The 17,658-nt window shown below is 55.3% G+C and overlaps 1 protein-coding gene across 6 annotated transcripts; it reads right to left on the bottom strand.

Moving 5' to 3' along the window:
* Nucleotides 1–156: 156 nt before the first annotated feature.
* Nucleotides 157–15,116, bottom strand: ZSWIM8 (zinc finger SWIM-type containing 8). 6 transcript variants are annotated; one of them, XM_051823189.2, is made up of 26 exons: nt 14,619–15,116; nt 12,591–12,744; nt 12,258–12,352; nt 11,911–12,083; nt 11,628–11,735; nt 11,447–11,528; nt 11,233–11,353; nt 9,999–10,257; nt 9,686–9,861; nt 8,341–9,334; nt 7,469–7,600; nt 7,145–7,324; nt 6,862–7,045; nt 6,571–6,669; nt 5,880–6,004; nt 4,914–5,154; nt 4,658–4,816; nt 4,324–4,552; nt 3,856–4,145; nt 3,485–3,708; nt 2,147–2,641; nt 1,763–1,922; nt 1,478–1,654; nt 1,211–1,330; nt 776–886; nt 157–634 (listed from the first exon to the last, which is right to left on the bottom strand). In XM_051823189.2, exons 1-26 carry the CDS (start codon nt 14,824–14,826, stop codon nt 174–176), a joined length of 5,757 nt encoding a protein of 1,918 aa, XP_051679149.1. In that variant the 5' UTR covers nt 14,827–15,116; the 3' UTR covers nt 157–173. The 6 variants fall into 6 exon arrangements, with proteins under 6 accessions (XP_051679149.1, XP_017204186.1, XP_051679150.1 ...); XM_017348697.3 differs by having other exon boundaries at nt 776–954; nt 14,619–14,966; XM_051823190.2 differs by having other exon boundaries at nt 7,490–7,600; nt 14,619–14,966.
* Nucleotides 15,117–17,658: the final 2,542 nt, after the last annotated feature.

Here is a 17,658-nt window from a genome sequence, read left to right as displayed (position 1 = left end):
AGCGAGAGGAAAAAAAGAAAAAAAAAAAAAAAAAAAAAAACCCTGTGATAAGGCAAATGTCAGACATTCAACCCCTATACTTCCCTTCCCCTCCCCCACCCTTAGCTCAAGGTTTAACCACAGATGGAGGCAAAGAAAGGAGGAATCCAGGCAATCTAGAGTAAAAAAGGAGTTTATATATTTATAAATGCCAAATAAATACCAGAAGCCACCCAGCGCCCCCTCCCAGACAGGGCTGTCTCTCCCAGCCCTAGGCTTCTAGGGTCTGAGACATCTTGGCCCCAAGCTACAGCCCAAGAGCAGCTGCCAGTCTGGGCTACCAGGGAACTGAGTGGGGATGATCTGTCCAGCCAAGATTCACTCCCACTGTGTGAAAGGCCCCCATAGCCACAGGCCTGTGTCCCTGTATAGGGCCCAATGGGGGCCAGACTCAGGGGGAGAAGGTGGTCATCTCGAGTGAGACCCGCTGCCACAGCTCCTTGGTCTGTTTGCTGCGTTTGAGGTTCTGCAGGATGTCGTTGAACTGCATCATGCCCATGGGTGTCAGGCAGAAGGCGCTGCGGGCACTGCGGATCGCATTCACAAAGTCGTCGTAGTCGGCAGGGGTCAGGTGGATCAAGCGGTGGTGGATGTACTGTGGGAAAACGAGCCGGGGAGGAACCTCAGTGCACAGCACCGAGTCCATCCCCTCCTCCCTCCCATGCTGCACAAGCTGCTCTGTGCCGGCCCAGGAGGTCCTTCTCTTCCCCCAGCTCCATACTTCTTGGACTGTCACCTGCATGTATGCCTGCTGGCAGCGCTGCACCAGTTGGTGGAAGGCCGGGGCACGCAGATGGTTGTGGGCATGAGCAGGGCTCAGCCGCTGCAGCGTCTCCATGACGATCTCCTGCAGCACAAACGGGCTCAGCACCCCCTTGGCTGCCCCCACACAGAACTGGTGCACGTAGTTCACTCCTGGGGGGCAGGGGGAGGGGCATGAGACGGGGGTGGCCACCTCTGCCCTAGGGACCCAACTTATAGATCTCAGCTCTGGCCTGGCCGAAAGCCTCCCTCCACCCCAGGAGCTGAGGTAGCCCTCCGCCCCCCACGCCCGCACACGTACCCGACCAAGGCCTCAACTCTGAGCAAGAGCTAGGAAGGAGGTCTGGGATAGGAAGGTGGGGAGGGGAACGGATGGGAGGACTATGGTCCTGGGGAGGGGAGGTGTTACCCAGCTTTGCTGCCAGCCCCAGCAACCATTTGACATCATCAGTGTATGGGGGAGAGCGGGAGAAGTTGTTGGGGTGATCGTTGTGTGCCCGGCGACCCAGCATCTCCAACGCCAGCATTCCTAGGAGATAAAAGGTGAGCCCTGGTGGGTTGCTTTCTCCTCCCCCTCTGCCCCAAGCCTGCAAAAAACAAGAGCTGCTGGAAGGGGATTCCTGAAGAGCCTGTGGCACAGGTGCGGGTAGAAGCGCAGAAAGGGACCACCTCTCACCGACACGGTAGGCAGCGTGCAGGTGGTGCAGGCTGTGCGGATTGACTGGTTGACTGTGGGTCTCCTCCTCGGGCGGTGGGAAGCCCCCGCTCACCAGAGGGCTCGGCTGCGTGGTCAGGGCAGGCAGTGAGGCACCCTGGATGGCTGGAAATGTGGATGCTGGGTGGACGCTGCTCACTAGGGTGGGATGACAGGCGTGTGAGCGGCTCAAAGTCCAGGCAGGGGCAGACCAAAGGAGAAGGCTCCCTCCCCTCCATTCACCTGCTCCCTGTCCCCACAACTCACAGGCCACACTGGTGGGCAGTGGCAGCCCTGGCTCTGTATGGTAGGGATGTACTGTGATGGGTGCCATGGAAGGGACGGGGAAAGACACAGCAGTGGCAGCAAGTGAGGGAGGAGTCACCGAGTAAGGGTACTGAGCCCCCAGGAATGCAGGATGCACACCCTAGAGAAGGGAAGGAAAAAGGAGAACACGATGTTACTATGATGTAGCTCTCCTCCTTCACCCCATAGGGGAGTCCCTACATTTATCATCTAAGTTGAGCTAGGTCCCCTCAGACTCCCCCCACCTAAGATGCTTGGGGCAGCCCCATGATATTCCTAGGGTACCCTGCCCCAACCCCCAGTGAACTCCCACAAGCCCTACCCCCAGCAGAACTCTGGTCTCACCTGTGGGTATGCAGAGCTGGGCACAGGGAAGACAGCAGGCCGGGGCATATGAGGCAAGGGGTGGGCAGGGTGAGCTGGGTGTGTGAGGTACTGAGGGCTACAGGGTAGGTGGGGCTGTAGAGCAGTGTAGGGGTGCAGGCCAGGAGAGTGACCATGCCCCAGACCTGGACCTGGATATAAACTGGACCCGACTGAGATGACTGGCACTACGGTGGCTGCTGCTGTCACTGCTGCTGCTGCTGCCGCCACTGTAACTGGCTCAGTCCCCGGGCCCCCCCTGCCCTCAGGCAGCCCCCGCCCAGCCTCCCCAGCTGCCCTAATCCCACTGGCACTACAGCTTGTAGCCCCTTCGCGGGCTGTGGATGAGCCACCTGCTGTTTGCTCATATAGCCAGAACCACTGGTGAGCAACCTCAAACAATACTTCGGGGTATACGCCCCCACCCTTAGCCGCCTCTTCCACTGCCATGCAGGCCTTCTCCAACATCAGGTTGTCCTGGAAGGGAGGGGCAACAGAGCGTTAGTGGGTAGACTTTACCCCAGAGATGGTTTCAGATGACATTCCACTGTCTCCCCTCAGAGTAGGCTGGTTCCCAGGGAGACATTAGAGGTCAGGGTCAGTACTCAGTATCACAGCAGTGAATGTGCACAGATTGTACTTGCTGACCGACAGGAGTCAAACCCAAGTTACAGTCCCAGTTCCACATCCTCCCATCTAAGCCTTGTAATCTCTAAAGCCTGCCTTAAATTTTCCTTCATAGGTGATCATCTTGGTCCCTAAAGTATAAGCCTCTATTTCCTTACCTGTAAAATAGGAATAGTCCTAACCATACAGTTGCTAGGTAAAGGAGATGACGGATATGAAAATGTAATTGCAGACTAAATATCCCTAATCCAAAAATCTGAAATGCTGCGAAATCTTCAAAATCCTTTAAGCACTGACATGATGCCACAAGTGAAAATTCCAGCCATGAAACTTTCTTTCATGCACAGAATTATTAAACTCTTCTCTAAAATTACCTTCAAGCTATGTGCATAAGGTACACATGAAACGAACGAATTTCAAGTTAAGACTTGGGTCCCAGCCCCAAGATATCTCATTATGTTTATGTGAATACACAAAAATAAAAATCCAAAATCTTAAAACACTTCTGGTCCCAAGCACTTCAAATACAGGATATTCAAACTGTAATATGTAAAATGTCACTGTAACGGGACAAACTGGATAATCTGTAAACTCCAGGATGTGGAACTAAAGAGCTGGGCCTTCAGCTTTCCCATCCCCATCCTCCCTGCTCAGAAGCTCCAGAGCAAGCTCCCAGATTGCATGTAGAAATACCTGCTCCTTGCACTGCACCAGGGCCCGCTGGATCTCATTGGGGTTCAGCGCATGAGCATGAGGCAGGCAGCTTAGGGCCAGCTCTGCTGCCGCCCTCACCATATTGGAGTCTCGTGCCCGTGATGCCCTGTCAGCCAGTGACGCCACCTCAGGGGGTGTCAGATGTCCATCCCAGCACTCTACCAGTATAGTCAGGGCTGCGCTGCCGATCTCCATTGCCTGGCCTTCAGGGATAGGGGAGAAGAGCAGAGTGGGGTTAGCACAGGCACCACTGGGCCATGGGAATAATGTCTCTCCTGTTGGAGCTTTACAAAAGCTCTTCTCCACGACTATATCTCCCTCCCATACCCAAGTCAGGACACTGGCTTTACCTGTAATCCAAGAAACGTGGGAAGAATAGGTACGGGAGAGCCAGTTGGGAGAGACAAAGTTGTGCAGGCCAAGGGCATAAAGCCCGATCTCGAAGGCGCAAAGGTGCAGGTTGCGGTGAGGACCCTGGTGGCCCCCTGAGGAAGATGGATGTGTGAAAATGGAAGTGCTGCTGTTGCCCCCTGCCTTGATCAGCACCGTCTTCGCCAGCTCGAAGTAGAAGTGTGCAGCTGCCTCTGATGGCTGATTGGGTACATGGGGGGCATGACTCTCGGGGCGGCGGCCCTTGTACCTGAAGGGGCGATGGGGTAGGGACGGGGTTGGGGTTTCTTTGAAATGGGAGTTCCAGGTAGGTTGTGAAGGACCAGGGTAAGTGAGGATGTTGAAGGGAGGGGCAGTGGCTGAATTACACTAGGGATGTGGCTCAGGGTGGGCTGGATCAGGGGAGACTGGCATTTCTTCCCACTGACCTGCCAACCTCAACCGTCTTGGCCCGGGCCCCTCCACTGGCACTGGCTCGGCGACTTCCACTGGAGGATGAGGAGCCCAGGGAGTCTGAGGAAGAGCTGCTAATGCTGTCACTGTCTTGTCCTCGACCCCAGGAGGTGGGGGCCCAGCCCCCTCGAAGTGGCCTCCGGCTTAAGGTGGGGGAGCTGTCCGATGTTGTTTCAGGGGCACTGCTGTCAATGCTGGCCATACCTAACCCCCCAAGACAAGTTAAGTCTCAGAAATCACGAGTCTCAGAAGCAGGCTGTAACCCTGAGGACTGTCTGTCCTGTTATGCCATCCTACAAGTGGTCCTACCTGTATGCTTCTTCTTAGGCCGCCCTGGGGAGCCCCAGCCCCGTCCATTGTAGCCTCCTCGACTGCCAAGTGCCAGACGGCTGGGAACCTTCCCCTCCGGCCTTGGGGTCAAAGCTGCCTCAGATGGAAGACCTTCACAGGGGGAATGGGGGGAACTTTCTAGGTGGGAAAAGTAGGACATCGGGATGAGCCTAGGAAAGGGAACCCCACGTGGCTCTATACCATTCATTCCCCCTGCCCAGTGCCCACACCTCACCAAGCACATTCTTCTCTGTGAAGCCCTCAGTGGGGCCTGGCCCAGCCCCTGCCACACTCCCTGGCTGAGCAGCTGCTGCAGAGCCTGAGGTCAGTGGTTGCAGGGCCCCAGGGGCAGACGGGCCCCCGTGCTTTGACGGAGACCTCTGGCTGGCGGCTGCTGGGCGGCTAGATGAGTAGAAAGAACTCAACGTCTGTGGCTTATGTGTCTGGCTCTCTCGGTCCAAAAGTTTATCCAAGATCTGAAGGAAAGAGAAGTGGTGAAAGGATGCCCTTTGTCCCCCAACTTCTGTTGCCCACCTTTCTCCTTGAAACAGCCTGATGCCACCTCCTCAGGAAGCTCTCCCCAGTTATTACTACAGGATGACCTTGACTCTTGTACCTTGGTATTCTCTGTTAGTGCTGCAGGACTGAATATCCTGATGTTCAATGAATATTAAGCAATAAATGAATGAAGGACCTTATGCCTCTGCCTCTCTTACACCCCACACCCAAACACCCCAATGGCCCTTTTTTTCCCCCATTTTATTTCAAAGAAACAGACTGAGTGCTGGAGAGGCAGATGGAGAGGGATCTACCCTCTGCTAGTTCACTCCCCAAATGCCAGCAATAGCCATAACTGGGCCAGGACAAAACCAGGAGCCCAGAACTCCAGGTCTTCCATGTGGGTGGCAGGGAGCCAAGTACTTAAAGCCATCATCTGCTGCTCCCAGGGTACACACTGGAAAGAAACTGGATTGGAAGTGCAGATACTAGGACTCAAACCCAGCACTCAGACACAGGATGGGTGGCACCTTAACTGCTGCACCACAACACCCACACCGTCTCTTGTTCTTTATGTAATGTCCCAGTGACTTCCTACTTAACTCCTATGGGCAGAATACCACTTTTCTCATTATACAGGAAACCCCTGAGAAAGGATGAGGCTTTCTTGTTACATCAAAAGCCTAGTGCCTCTGTCCCTTACCTTCTTGAGCTTGGCCTGGTCGTCCTTGTAAGTGATCATCAGTGATAACGCCAGGTCACCCTTCTCCCGACGTGTGCCTTCACACAGGAGGGGATGTTCTGCCTCGCTCACAGTTGTCTTCATGCCTGTGGAAAGGTGGGCCTCATGGGGCCTGGCAGTGGCCCTACCCCCCCAGACAGCACGAGCAAACACAGCACTCCTCAACCCCTGGCACGTGATGTAAGGAGTTCCCTTGGTCCACACCACATCACCTGGAGAAGGTTCCCACCGCCTGCTACATGCAATCTAAGCTCTGGTCTGCTTTTGAGACCTTTACAACCTGTCTGCTCTGCCTACCCAGCATGCAACCTAGCACTCTGGGGACGTCTTCTCACGAGGACTGTATTGCAGCTATGTCTCTACCCATGGCAGTCCCCTATCCGGAACTCATTCATCTTTGAATTCACTTCCTACATTCTGCTACCCTCCAGGCCCTTCTCTAAATTTGTTTTGCTGCGTTGCAGCAGTCAACACCCATAGCTTCCAATGCCCTGAATTTCTGAGTGTCTAAGAGGCATCAGATGGCTTACCCATATCATGCTGACTTTCCCATTATCATATAACCCCTCAGGAGCAATGCCCAGTTCTCATGTCCTCCAAGGCCTGGGCCAGGCTTAGCTCATGGATGTACTCAAGGCACTGAAAGACTTACCCAAGGCAGCAACTGCTGCTTCAAATCCCAGTTCCTCATCCCCAGGCATCTCATTGCTCCAGTTGCGACTTGGGGGCCGGGAACCCGTGGGAGAAACCACTGGATCAAAGTTGGGGTAAGTTAGAAGAACCATGGGAAAGAACACAAGGGAACCCAAGACCCTCATCATCCCAGACCTACCCATGCCTGATGGGTCCTAAAAGTGATTCAGAACCTTGGTACTCTTGATTTTTCCTTAGAAAAAGTTATCTCTACCCAGTTCCCCACTTATTCTAGGGTCAGGCACCATACCTGGAGCACAGAGAACATCAAAGATGAAACTGGCCAACATGAGGGGCAACACAGGCCGATAGTCACAGAGCGTCCCTTCCCGAAGCTCTTCAGCTCGACACCGCATGGTACTCATCTCACTGGGACCCAGAGGGATCTTCTTGAGTAGAGTGGCCACCTCAGACTCCTGGTATGCTAGCTTCACCTGTGCACAGAAGTGGACTCAGACCCCCAGGCCTGCATGGAGGTCAAGGTGCCAGGCTTTGAGGAGACTGAAGTATGAGGCTCGGATGGAAGCGCTCACCTCCAAGGCCTTGGTAGAAGCTGGGGGCCGCTGCAGCTCCAAGGCAAACATGCCAACTCGGAAGGCCAGGTTATGATGCTCTGGGCGCTCACTTAGCACCGTCAACAGGAAGGCTGCCTTGGTCAGGGTGTTGGTAGCCACCCATGTCTGACGGCTTGTGGATACCTTGTTCTTCTTGCCCTGGAGAGGGAAGCACAAGGAGGCAGGCAGATGAGTCTGACTCTCTTCGGTAGAGACAGTAGGAGGCTCTCACTTGGGTGGGGCGTGGGAATAGGATTCAGGTAAGTGGGGCTGGGGAAGGTAGAGCAAGGGGGTCTCTCTCACCTTGGCAGGGGGCGGCTCTACCTTGAGGTCGGGTGGGTTGGCTAGCAGGTCCTGGGCAAGCTCCACCGTGAGGCGAGAGGCCTCACTGCTATAGCCGTGCGCATGCAGGGCCTCAGCACAGGCAAATAATACCTGGAGAGAGGACATGGGGCCAGACAGGTTGAAGCCTCAACTTGCAGGGAGGGGTGGGGCACAATTTTCACTCATGTAACAAACATTCCTTGAGCACTTGCTGTATGCTGGGCTAGTCCCAGTATACCACAGAAGCTCAACCTGATCAGAGAGACAAACACATAAACACACAAGCCAGTGTGATGCCAGCAACTAAGCAAGCAGGCAGGATACCCCATTGGAACTTGGGGCAAGGGAGCAGTACAAAGCGACTTCCCAGAGGAAGTGAACTTCAAGATGTCTGAGACCCAAAGAGACAGGAGCTAACCAGGCCAGATAGGCTAAGTGCATTCTAGCCAAAAGGCTCATCCACACAGAAGTACGGAGCAGGAAGGGCATGGCAGGCTGTGGGAGAGGCTCAGCAGACTGCAGTATGAGGACAGAGCAGCCAGACGGGGCTGGAGAAGCAAGCAGAGATCAGACCGAGCAAAGCTTCCTACACCATGCCAAGGATCTTCATGCTTATCCTCAGGGCAGTGGGAATCTGCTTGCTTTCAGCAGCAGAGTGACGTGAGGAGGCATCTCAGAGAAGTCAGTGTGGCAGCAGGGAAGCATGTGGACTGCAGCCAGCTATGGGATTCTAACAGTCATGCTGAGCATCCTGACACTCCCACCTGGGGCTGGGGGGGGCGGGGGGAGACCCTCCCAGCTGTGGCTAAGGGGTACCCAGCTCTCCCTCCCTCAGTCCCAAGTCCCCTCACCTCCATGCGGCTCTCCTGTTCCAGCGGCTTTAGCCCAGCAAACAGGTCGTGCTCCTCCCCAGCCCCGCCCTCGGCCTTCTCCTCCTCGCCCCCAGCCCCATCCTGGGCATTCAGATAATAAGCCTGGTAGTCGTCATCTTCCTCTCCAACTGCTGGGGCTGCCTCTTTGGTTTTGGAGAGCCCGTTGCCACTCTCATCTGTGGAAGGGAGTTCGTCCCGGGTGCAGACCTCCCCAGGCAGCAGACCAGGGGGCCCAGCAGAGGCTGTGGGAGGCTCAGGCCCCTCGGAGAAGTACACTCCCCCATCTTCTTCATAAGTATCTGGGGGCTCAGGAAGGAAGGCAGAAGGCCCTCGAGACACACCAGAGGGATGGCAGGGTGGAGGGCTCTCGGGAAATCCGCCAAAGGTGCTGGCTTCTGCACCCAGGGCCAGGCTGCTGTCATCCAGGCTCATCTCTGCCAGATCTGGCTCCAGGGAGCTGTCCTCACTGCTCAGCCGTCGCTTACTCACGCTGCCTGCCGAGCCCTTGCCGCCACTGCCAGACCCTCCCAGTGCCTTGGCTTTTCCCCCACCTGGACCCATCTTATGCAGAGCCTTATCTCCCCCTTCAGTGGAGAGGCGGCGGGGACCCCGCTGCGATGAGGGAACCCCCTCACCCAATCCCTTGCGCTTGGCCCCAGGCTCCTTAGGCCGCACAGCTGGCTCAGTAGGAAGAGGTCGGGACCGATCACGGGATTCCTCCAGGCCCCCAGAACGTGAGGCACCTGGCCGAGGGGGCAGGGCCCGGGCCCAGCAGAGTGCCAGCTTCCGGTCAGTGCCGCTGTAGGTAACACCAGGAAGTGGGTAGGCCTCTTCCCAGTTGAAGTAGCAGGCCTCCACGGCTGGCCGGAAGCCAGGGAAGAGCCTCTCCAGGGTCTTCTTGTGCTGTCCCCGCTTTACGTTCTCAATCACCTTCAGCTGCCACTGGCGCAGCTGCGCACACAATTCCCGGCGGCTGTGGGAACAGAGGGAGGGTTTGCTGGAGGGGAGCAGGGTACACTCCGCACAGAGAAGGGAAAGGAGGGCATGTGTGTGCCTCAAAGAATACAGAGAAAGGACACAGAGGAACAGTTGTGGAGCCTGTCCCATAGGCATCATTGCCACGCTCAGGAACCTCGGAAAGTAGGTGCCGCGTGGAGGACGGAGGAAAAACGCCGCTGTGAAAGGGGTCCTAAGTCACGAGGAACCCTACGTCTCTGCACCTCGCATCTGCTCGGGCCAGAATAATGGTAGATGTCAGCGTACAGGGAAATGCGGGCTCGGTCTGTCCTGGCATGGCTGTGGCGAGCCTCGGGGGGAGACTCACCGCTGGGGGCTGAGTGCAGGGTCCAGCACGGCCAGCCTCCACAGTGTGACCATCTCATCACACATGCTGGCGCACGCGTGGGCTGCCACCTCTGATTGCCCATTGCTGCGGCCTGTGTGCCCGCTGGCGCTGCTGTGTGAGGCTGAGGTGCGTACGCTGTACCACCAGCCTGTTATCTGGGGACAAAGAGGGCTGTGAGCTCTGGCTGATGGCTCCATGGAAGACAGAGCAGCCCTCCCCAAGAGCCCTGAAGAGAAGAATGAGGCGGGTGAGGGAAAATGAGCCACCACAGAGCTCAACTCAAGGGGATTACCTGTTCATAGGTGAGGCACTGGTCAGTGAGGATTTCCAACAGCGGGGCAGCATTGCTGTCCCTCCGCTTGAACATCTCCCGCACAATGCTCAGCAGGTTCCAGACGCCCTCGGGTTCGCGGCCCCTCAGAGGGCGCAGCAGACATGCCCATTCAGCAGCGGCCGGAGGCTCCGTGGAAGACAGATACATTGAGTTCACATCACTAAGAAAATAGGAGAGCAGGGGGCCGGCGTTGTGGTGTAGTGGGTAAAGCTGCCACCTGCAACACCAGCATCCCATATGGGTTCCAGTTCGTGTCCCAGCTGCTCACTTCCCATCCAGCTCCCGGCTAACGTGCCTGGGAAAGCAGCGGAAGATGGCCCAAGTGTTTGGGCCCCTGCACCTATGTGGGAGACCCAAATGCAGTGCCTGGCTTCAGCCTGGCCTAGCGCTGGCCATTGCGCCATGTAGGGAGTGAACCAGCAGATGGAAACTCTCTGTAACTCCTTCAAAATGAATAAATCAATAGTTTTTTAAAAAAGAAAATTAGAGAGCAGAACGTGCTGAGTCAAAGATGGGGCTAAATGAAGTGAGTGGCCAGTGCCGCGGCTCACTAGGCTAATCCTCCACCTAGCGGCGCCGGCACACCAGGTTCTAGTCCCGGTCGGGGCGCCGGATGCTGTCCCGGTTGCCCCTCTTCCAGGCCAGCTCTCTGCTGTGGCCCGGGAGTGCAGTGGAGGATGGCCCAAGTACTTGGGCCCTGCACCCCATGGGAGACCAGGAGAAGCACCTGGCTCCTGCCATCAGATCAGCGCGGTGCGCCGGCCGCAGCGCGCCAGCCGTGGTGGCCATTGGAGGGTGAACCAACGGCAAAAGGAAGACCTTTCTCTCTGTCTCTCTCTCTATCCACTCTGCCTGTCCAAAAATAAAAAAAAGAAATGAGTGAAAGTGCAACTGGGTTTTGGCCTAGAGCACAGGGGCAAAGAGATGTCCTCGAAAAAAACTCCCCATCCTTCTCTGCCTCAATCTCCTGATCTGTGAAAGAAAGAAAATAATTCTTGCTCGCCCTAAAGACTGGCCATTCTGATGATGTGTGATCACCATCCATCATTGATTTGTTGGTGACATCTTGTGCACCAGGCACTGTGCAGAGAATAAAAGGTGGGGGACAGACATTACAGAACAAAGACTCTGTCAATAGCCTGAGAGCTGCTCCCCCTCCATCACAGACACAGTATGCAGAGAGCCAACTTACCTGAAGACCACGGGGGAGGGGCCGCAGAACTTGTGCAGAGTCTTCTTGATGTTGTCGGTGAGCGTGGACTCGTCCAAATACCAGGTGCTCTGGTCCGAGGCAGAGGGCCCTGCTGTGGGGTCTGAGGACAGGCAGTCCGTCACCTCGAGACAAGGCCTGCGTGCACCTGACAACAGCGCACTGTGCTCTGCACTGGCTTTCTCACCACACTCACCTGGGGCTCCACACACCGTGTTGATGGCGGTGGACTGGGAAGAGAGGAGTTCATCCAGGAGACGCTGGGCTGTGGGAAGAATCTGAGGAAAAGGGATAAAAGCAGAGGGAACACGGCACAGGTGACCCCACTAGGCCTGGGCCTGGAGTTGGCTGTGGGAGCGTGTGCCAGCCCCTCTCACCTGCTGAGGAAGCTCACTGATGAGGTACTGAGCAAACTTCTGCAGCTGGTCCCTCTGCAGCCGAGACAGGGACTCTGAGACTGGGGCACGCAGGCACACTGCGGAAGCCTGACACGGACACAGAGAAACAAGGCACATCTAAGAAAAGCTTTGCTGAAACTGCAGCTGGGACAGAGAGGCAGAGTAGAGGAGGCAGGGGCGCTCACACTGGCCAGGCATGCAGCAGAGAAGGGGGGCGGGGTGGAGCGTAGGATGGGGCCAGGACAAATTGGGAGGGCCTCACGTTGTGGATGCGGAAGAGGCAGAGTGCCACGACGTGGGTGCACCATTTGGCCCCAGCCCCACAGGTACAGCTACAGGAAGTGACCCGGCAGCGGTCAAACATCACGGCCACGTTGTAGGCCCCTTTAGGAGGGACCATCTGAGGCGGTACCACTGTAGCACTCAGGTGGAACCCTGGGGAGAAATGCAGACACGGTCAAGCAGGGCCGCCAAGACTCGATCTGTGTTCTGCAGCCCGGCCTGGGCACTCATTCAGACGACCTGCTCCAGCTTCTTGCAGTGATCCTTAAGTCTCAACAAAGGAGACTGGCGAGGCAGGCGCGCCCCAGCACATGACGGAAACCTCACCTATCTGTAGTGGGTCCTTCACAGCCCGCATGCGGAACAGTTGATCCCCTCGCTGGAACTCGTCCGCGCTGCCGTTGGCCAGACATGAATACAGCCTGGGGTGAAGGACATGGGCGCAACTCAGCAAAAACCTCGAACAAACCCCAGCAAAGGCCACGGGACCTTAGGCACTCCCTCCCCGGCACTCTCTCTTCCTCTCCTCACCACAACTCCACACATAGTATCTCCTTTGTTAGGTGGGCAGCCCAGCCCAGCCCAGCCGATAGCGGGATATTAGGGCCCCCCAGCCGACAGCGGGAAATCAGGGCCCTACTGGCCACCGTCAGTCCTCACCGAATGTCCTCTTCATTCTCAGGGAAGCTCCAAAAAGCAATTCGGAGCTGCAGCTGCTCGGGCACTGGGGGGTACACCTTCTCCACCACTTCAAATGGGATGTGAAACGCCACCTGCTTTGCTGACAGCTCCACCAGTGGGATCACCAGTCCATCTTTGGAAACAAAGGTTGGAAAGCAGGGAAGAGAAGGGGAATGAAAAGGGACACAATTACTTGGCATTAATGACAGCGCCACATCCTGGGCCTCACCTCACTATGAAACAAAGAAGAGACCTGCGTGAAAATCCCAGATACCCTCTGTCATGGTATACTAACCCTTAGACCTCCACCTGGGGGGGGCGTGAACGAACAATGCCCAGCCCACAGTCCGCTGCCCAAGGCCTAGAACAGAAGATCTCAGGGACATCCCAGGGAACTCCTGGCCAGGTGTGTTCCAGGAGATTAGCTCACAATCCGGCTCACGTGGCCCGGCGTCGAACTGCCCGTAGACTACATGCCCTTCAGACACCGATTTCTCTCCTCTGGCACTCTGGTCTCTGACAGTGTTTTAACTATCCCTTTCTTCTAGAGGACTCTAGGCCCCTCGAGGGAGAGAAGACAGGACAGAGCACAGCAGGGCAGAGTTAAGAAGGGACCTCAAGAAGACAGAGGCTACGCTCTCTTGAACACACCTAAGCCCTGACTTCCCACAGAAGCCCTTGTGGGGAGACAGTTACCCCAGGGGCCCACGCTGCTGCTCCTGGGATCACCTGGAACGTGACAGAGTTATCATTCAAGAAGGATTTCACAATGTTTTAATCAAAAAGTAGTACTACAGCTCTTACCAGATTGCCAATCATATTAGAAGACAGATCAGAAAATCAACTAGCAAGAACCTCTTCTTAAAAACAAGTTAACTATTCTATTTGACAAGTAACTGAGGGTAGCCAGAGGGTGGGCAGGTGGAACTGATCCTGTTTCCCAGACTTTAACCTGTCCAAGAAAACACCAGTGTGTCTACACCAGCAGGATTGCAGACACTTCCCCCAAAATGGGCAAGTGCCACAAGGCCACGCACACATGCAAATAAAAAAGCAGGGGGGCCAAGAACGACCAATCCTGAAACTGCCTACCATCCGCGTGTGGGTGGGTGTTCCAACCTGACGGTCAATACCACCACTGCAGTCACTCCTAAGAAGTGACCCCTGTCAATTTCTGTCCCAAAGGGACACCAGAAATCTCTGCAGAGCAGTCTATGAAACAGGGCTCTTGGAATGGCCTGAGCACAACCACACAAATTGAACTCAGTTGCTGCTGCCAACTTCCAGTGACAAACCGGGAGTCGGGCAAAAGAGGCAGGGTCCTGAGGCTAGCTAGTCTCTCTTGTCATTCTCCCCTCCATCCCCTCTAAAAAACACCACTAATCAGTTAATTCAAGGAAAGACCCTGGGATGTAAGAAACCCACAGACATAAAAGAATGGAAAGTGTTTCACGAGGACACTTCCCCAGGCAAGGAAACCGAAGGCTCCAATCTACAAATCTCTGTCTGGCTTCTGACAGATATTGGGTACGGTCAGCAGCAAAGCTTTTCATGGGAATCTATGGAGGCTGGAACCTCCTTTCAAAGGCAGGTTCGCCCCCACGGAACTCTGGGGGGTCGGGGATCCCTTCTTGGTGCAGCTGCGGTCAGAGGTCAACGCCCCGAGGCAAGAAGCTCCCAAGCACTTGGCAATGGGCTGACACACCCCAAAGGGTCACTTCACGATCCGTTCCCTGCCCGCATTCTTTTGTGGTCTACTTTCCGGTCTGCTCAGGCTAAACTCAGTGAAGCATTCCCAAGTCCGAGAAGGGATTCTCCTACTCCACCAGGGAGAACGAAAAACAAAAGATCTACTTGCTCTCCAGTGCAGGATTCCCCCGCTCCCACACACACACACACAGGCAGCCACCTCACAGTCCTGCCGTCCACTCTGAACTTGAGACAGCTCCCGGGCGAGGCCCGAGCAGGGCCTGCCCGCTCCCCTTCCCCCGCCCCGCTCCCCCTCACCTCGCATTCTGGTACCGCCGCCGCCACCTCCGCCCCCGCCGCCGGTAGGAGAGTTGGGCCCCGCCGACTGTTTGCGCCATCCCCGCCAGTTCTGGCAGAGGCTCTCGGCCTCGGAGATGAAGGAGCAGAGGGAATCCTCCTCAAAGCGGTCCGAATCCTCGAACGAGAAGCGCTCTCCGTCCTCCCACTCGGCGAACATCAGCTCCATGGGGCCCGCTCCCCCCGGGGCCGGGTCCCCCCCCGCGGATCCGGGGCCTGGGCCGCCGGCCGGGGACTGAGGGGAGGCCCGGGGCCTGAGGGGCGAGCCGGGGCTGGGAGTGGTCGGGGCGCTCAGGGCGGCCGTGCCGGGCGAAGATCTCAGGCCTGGGAGAGGGACGGGACCGGGCCTCGCCCCACAGCGAGGTGCGAAAGGGAATCGCGGCCAGCCTCCGAGACTCGGGGCCCGGACCAAGCGTTCGGCGGCCGGGGCCTCTAGGCGGCTGCGGCACCGCCTCCCCCATCAGCTGATCTGAACTTCCGGCCGCGCCGGCCATCACCACTTCCGCTCTCGCGCTCTCGGGAAGAGGGCCGGGTACGGGCGGGTGGAGGGGACAAGTTTGTTTAATTACTACGTTTCCTGCCTTTTTCTTTGAGCCCACCCCTCAGACACCGTGAAGAGGAAGCTAACCCCCAAAAGTATACAAAACGACTACAGATCCCAGCAATAACTTGGTGTCCATAGTGTCCCCAAGGCATAAGCAGCCGCCTTGCATTTTGGGAATCGTAGGCTGTCCAGGGCCTCACGGGAACCATTGGATGGAGTTACTGTGCTAACTCCGGATAGGCCCTGGGGCCGCATCACCTGCAGGGAATTGTAGTCCAGAAGCCTGCGATGAAGCCGACTTTTTACAGGGGCTAATGGGAATCGCCACGAAAGACACTGATTTCAGGATATGGTTTGATTTCAGGATATGGACTTCAAGACTAGGGATTCGTCGCCGTTTCTTGTTTGTGCCGGGAACCCGTCAGCAGTCTGGTGAAGTCTGTGGGCCCTCTGCCCAGATTGTTTATAAATACACAAAATACAGGAATGACAAAGGAAACGATTATGCTGAAACACTTTCGACAAAAATATTAATAAATTTCAGCATAGTACTGCTTCCTAATTTAAACATTGAAAATGACAAAAATCTAGCAATAAGGGGCCGGCGTGGCGGGTAAAGCCGTCACCCGCAGTGCCGGCATCCCATGTGGGCACTGGTTCTGGTCCCGGCTGCTCCGCTTCCGATCCAGCTCTCTGCTATGGCCTGGGAAAGCAATAGAAGATGGCCCAAGTGCTTGGGCCCCTGCACCTGCTTGGGAGACGGGGAGAAGGCTCCTGGCTCCTGGCTTAGGGTCCGCGCAGCTCCGGTTGTTGCGGCCAATTGGGGAGTGAACCAGGGGATGGAAGACTCTCCCTCTCCTTCTCTCTCTATGTAACTCTCTCAAGTAAAATAAGTGAATCATTTAAAAAAAAAATGTAGCAATAAGTGTAATAACTACCTTAGCTTTGAAACTAGTGATGAGCATAAATGTGATTGTGAGGGGCAGCTATTCGGCACTGCCTGGGACCCCGCATCCTCTATCAGAGGATCAGCTTCCAATTCCAGGTTTCTGCTAATGCACACCCTTCGAAGGCAGCAGTGATGGCTCCCTCTTCATATGGGAGACCCTGCAGTTCCTGGTACCTGGCTTCAACCTGGCCTAGCCTGTTGTTGCAGGCATCTGAAGAGTAATGCCACAGATGGAAGATCTCTCTCCCTTTCTGCCTTTCAAATAAATAAGTCAGTTTTTAAAAATTAATGTTATTTCGAGCCGGCGCCGTGGCTCAATAGGCTAATCCTCCACCTTGCGGCGCCGGCACACCGGGTTCTAGTCCCGGTCGGGGCGCCGGATTCTGTCCCGGTTGCCCCTCTTCCAGGCCAGCTCTCTGCTGTGGCCAGGGAGTGCAGTGGAGGATGGCCCAGGTGCTTGGGCCCTGCACCCCATGGGAGACCAGGAAAAAGCACCTGGATCCTGGCTCCTGCCATCGGATCAGCGCGCTGCGCCGGCTGCAGCGGCGGCCATTGGAGGGTGAACCAACGGCAAGGGAAGACCTGTCTCTCTCTCTCACTGTCCACTCTGCCTATCAAAAAAAAAAAAAAAAAAAAAAAAAAAAATTAATGTTATTTCAAGATCTTTGTAACCAACTATGAAAATACTATAATTTCCTATAGGTATTGCTGATGCTAATGTGGTTTGAATTGAAATGTTAAATTTCAGTTGTGGTTAAAGATAGAAAATTTTTTCCCATTCAAGTTTATGTATCTCTTTCTGAGAGTCATATTGGTTAAGAACTCTTACATCTAGAGTGGGTGTTGTGGTGCAGTGGGTTCAGCAGCTGCTTGGGTCACCTGAATCTCACATCTGAGTGTCAGATCTAGTCCCAGCTACTCTGCTTCCAACCCAGCATTCCTGCCAATATGCATCCTGGGAGGCAACAGGTGGCAGTTCAAATTCTTGGGTCACTGGGGCCCACCTGGGACACCAGGATCAAGTTCCTGGCTCCTGGCTTTGGCTTGGCTCAGCTCTGGCTGTTGTGGGCATTTGGGGAGTGGACCAGAGGATAAAAGATCTGTGTATCTCTCTTTCTGCCTTTTGAATAGATGAAAATAAATAAACATTAAAAAAAAAAGATTTCTGAAATCTAGTCTGAAGTGCCTTAGCACTGAGCTTCTTACTGTAGCTAAAAAGCTCAGTTTACAGAAAATTACACATTGGCCCAGTGCTCCCTCCATGGGGTATGAGGACTATGAGAAGACAGCTGCAAACCCTAACAACTACCCCATCTGGAGCATTAAAAACTCCACTGACCTCTTGGATCAACATCTAAAGGTGTGAGGTACATCGAAAAGGATGAGCTCAATCATGCAAAAAGGGCAAAGAATACAAAAAATGCTATGCAACTGTTCCCAGTATCAGGGAATCACAAAACTAAGTGCCTTTAGCAACCAGACATATAAATTGAGAGACGTTTGGAGCT

The sequence above is a fragment of the Oryctolagus cuniculus genome, chromosome 15 (genome assembly GCF_964237555.1).
Source record: "Oryctolagus cuniculus chromosome 15, mOryCun1.1, whole genome shotgun sequence".
NCBI lineage: Eukaryota > Metazoa > Chordata > Mammalia > Lagomorpha > Leporidae > Oryctolagus > Oryctolagus cuniculus.
The sequence above is the reverse complement of the archived record's forward strand: the minus strand, read 5'-3'. Positions and strand labels throughout refer to the sequence as shown.

Bases quoted from the DNA above. Each gene is read 5' to 3' on its own strand.
- ZSWIM8 (XM_051823189.2), bottom strand. From the start codon at position 14,826: ATGGAGCTGATGTTCGCCGAGTGGGAGGACGGAGAGCGCTTCTCGTTC. The intron at 12,745-14,618 runs GTGAGGGGGAGC...TTGTTTCCAAAG, and splicing joins CGGCGGTACCAGAATGCGAG to ATGGACTGGTGATCCCACTG. The intron at 635-775 runs GTGACAGTCCAA...GTTTTCCCACAG, and splicing joins GCCAGCAGGCATACATGCAG to TACATCCACCACCGCTTGAT.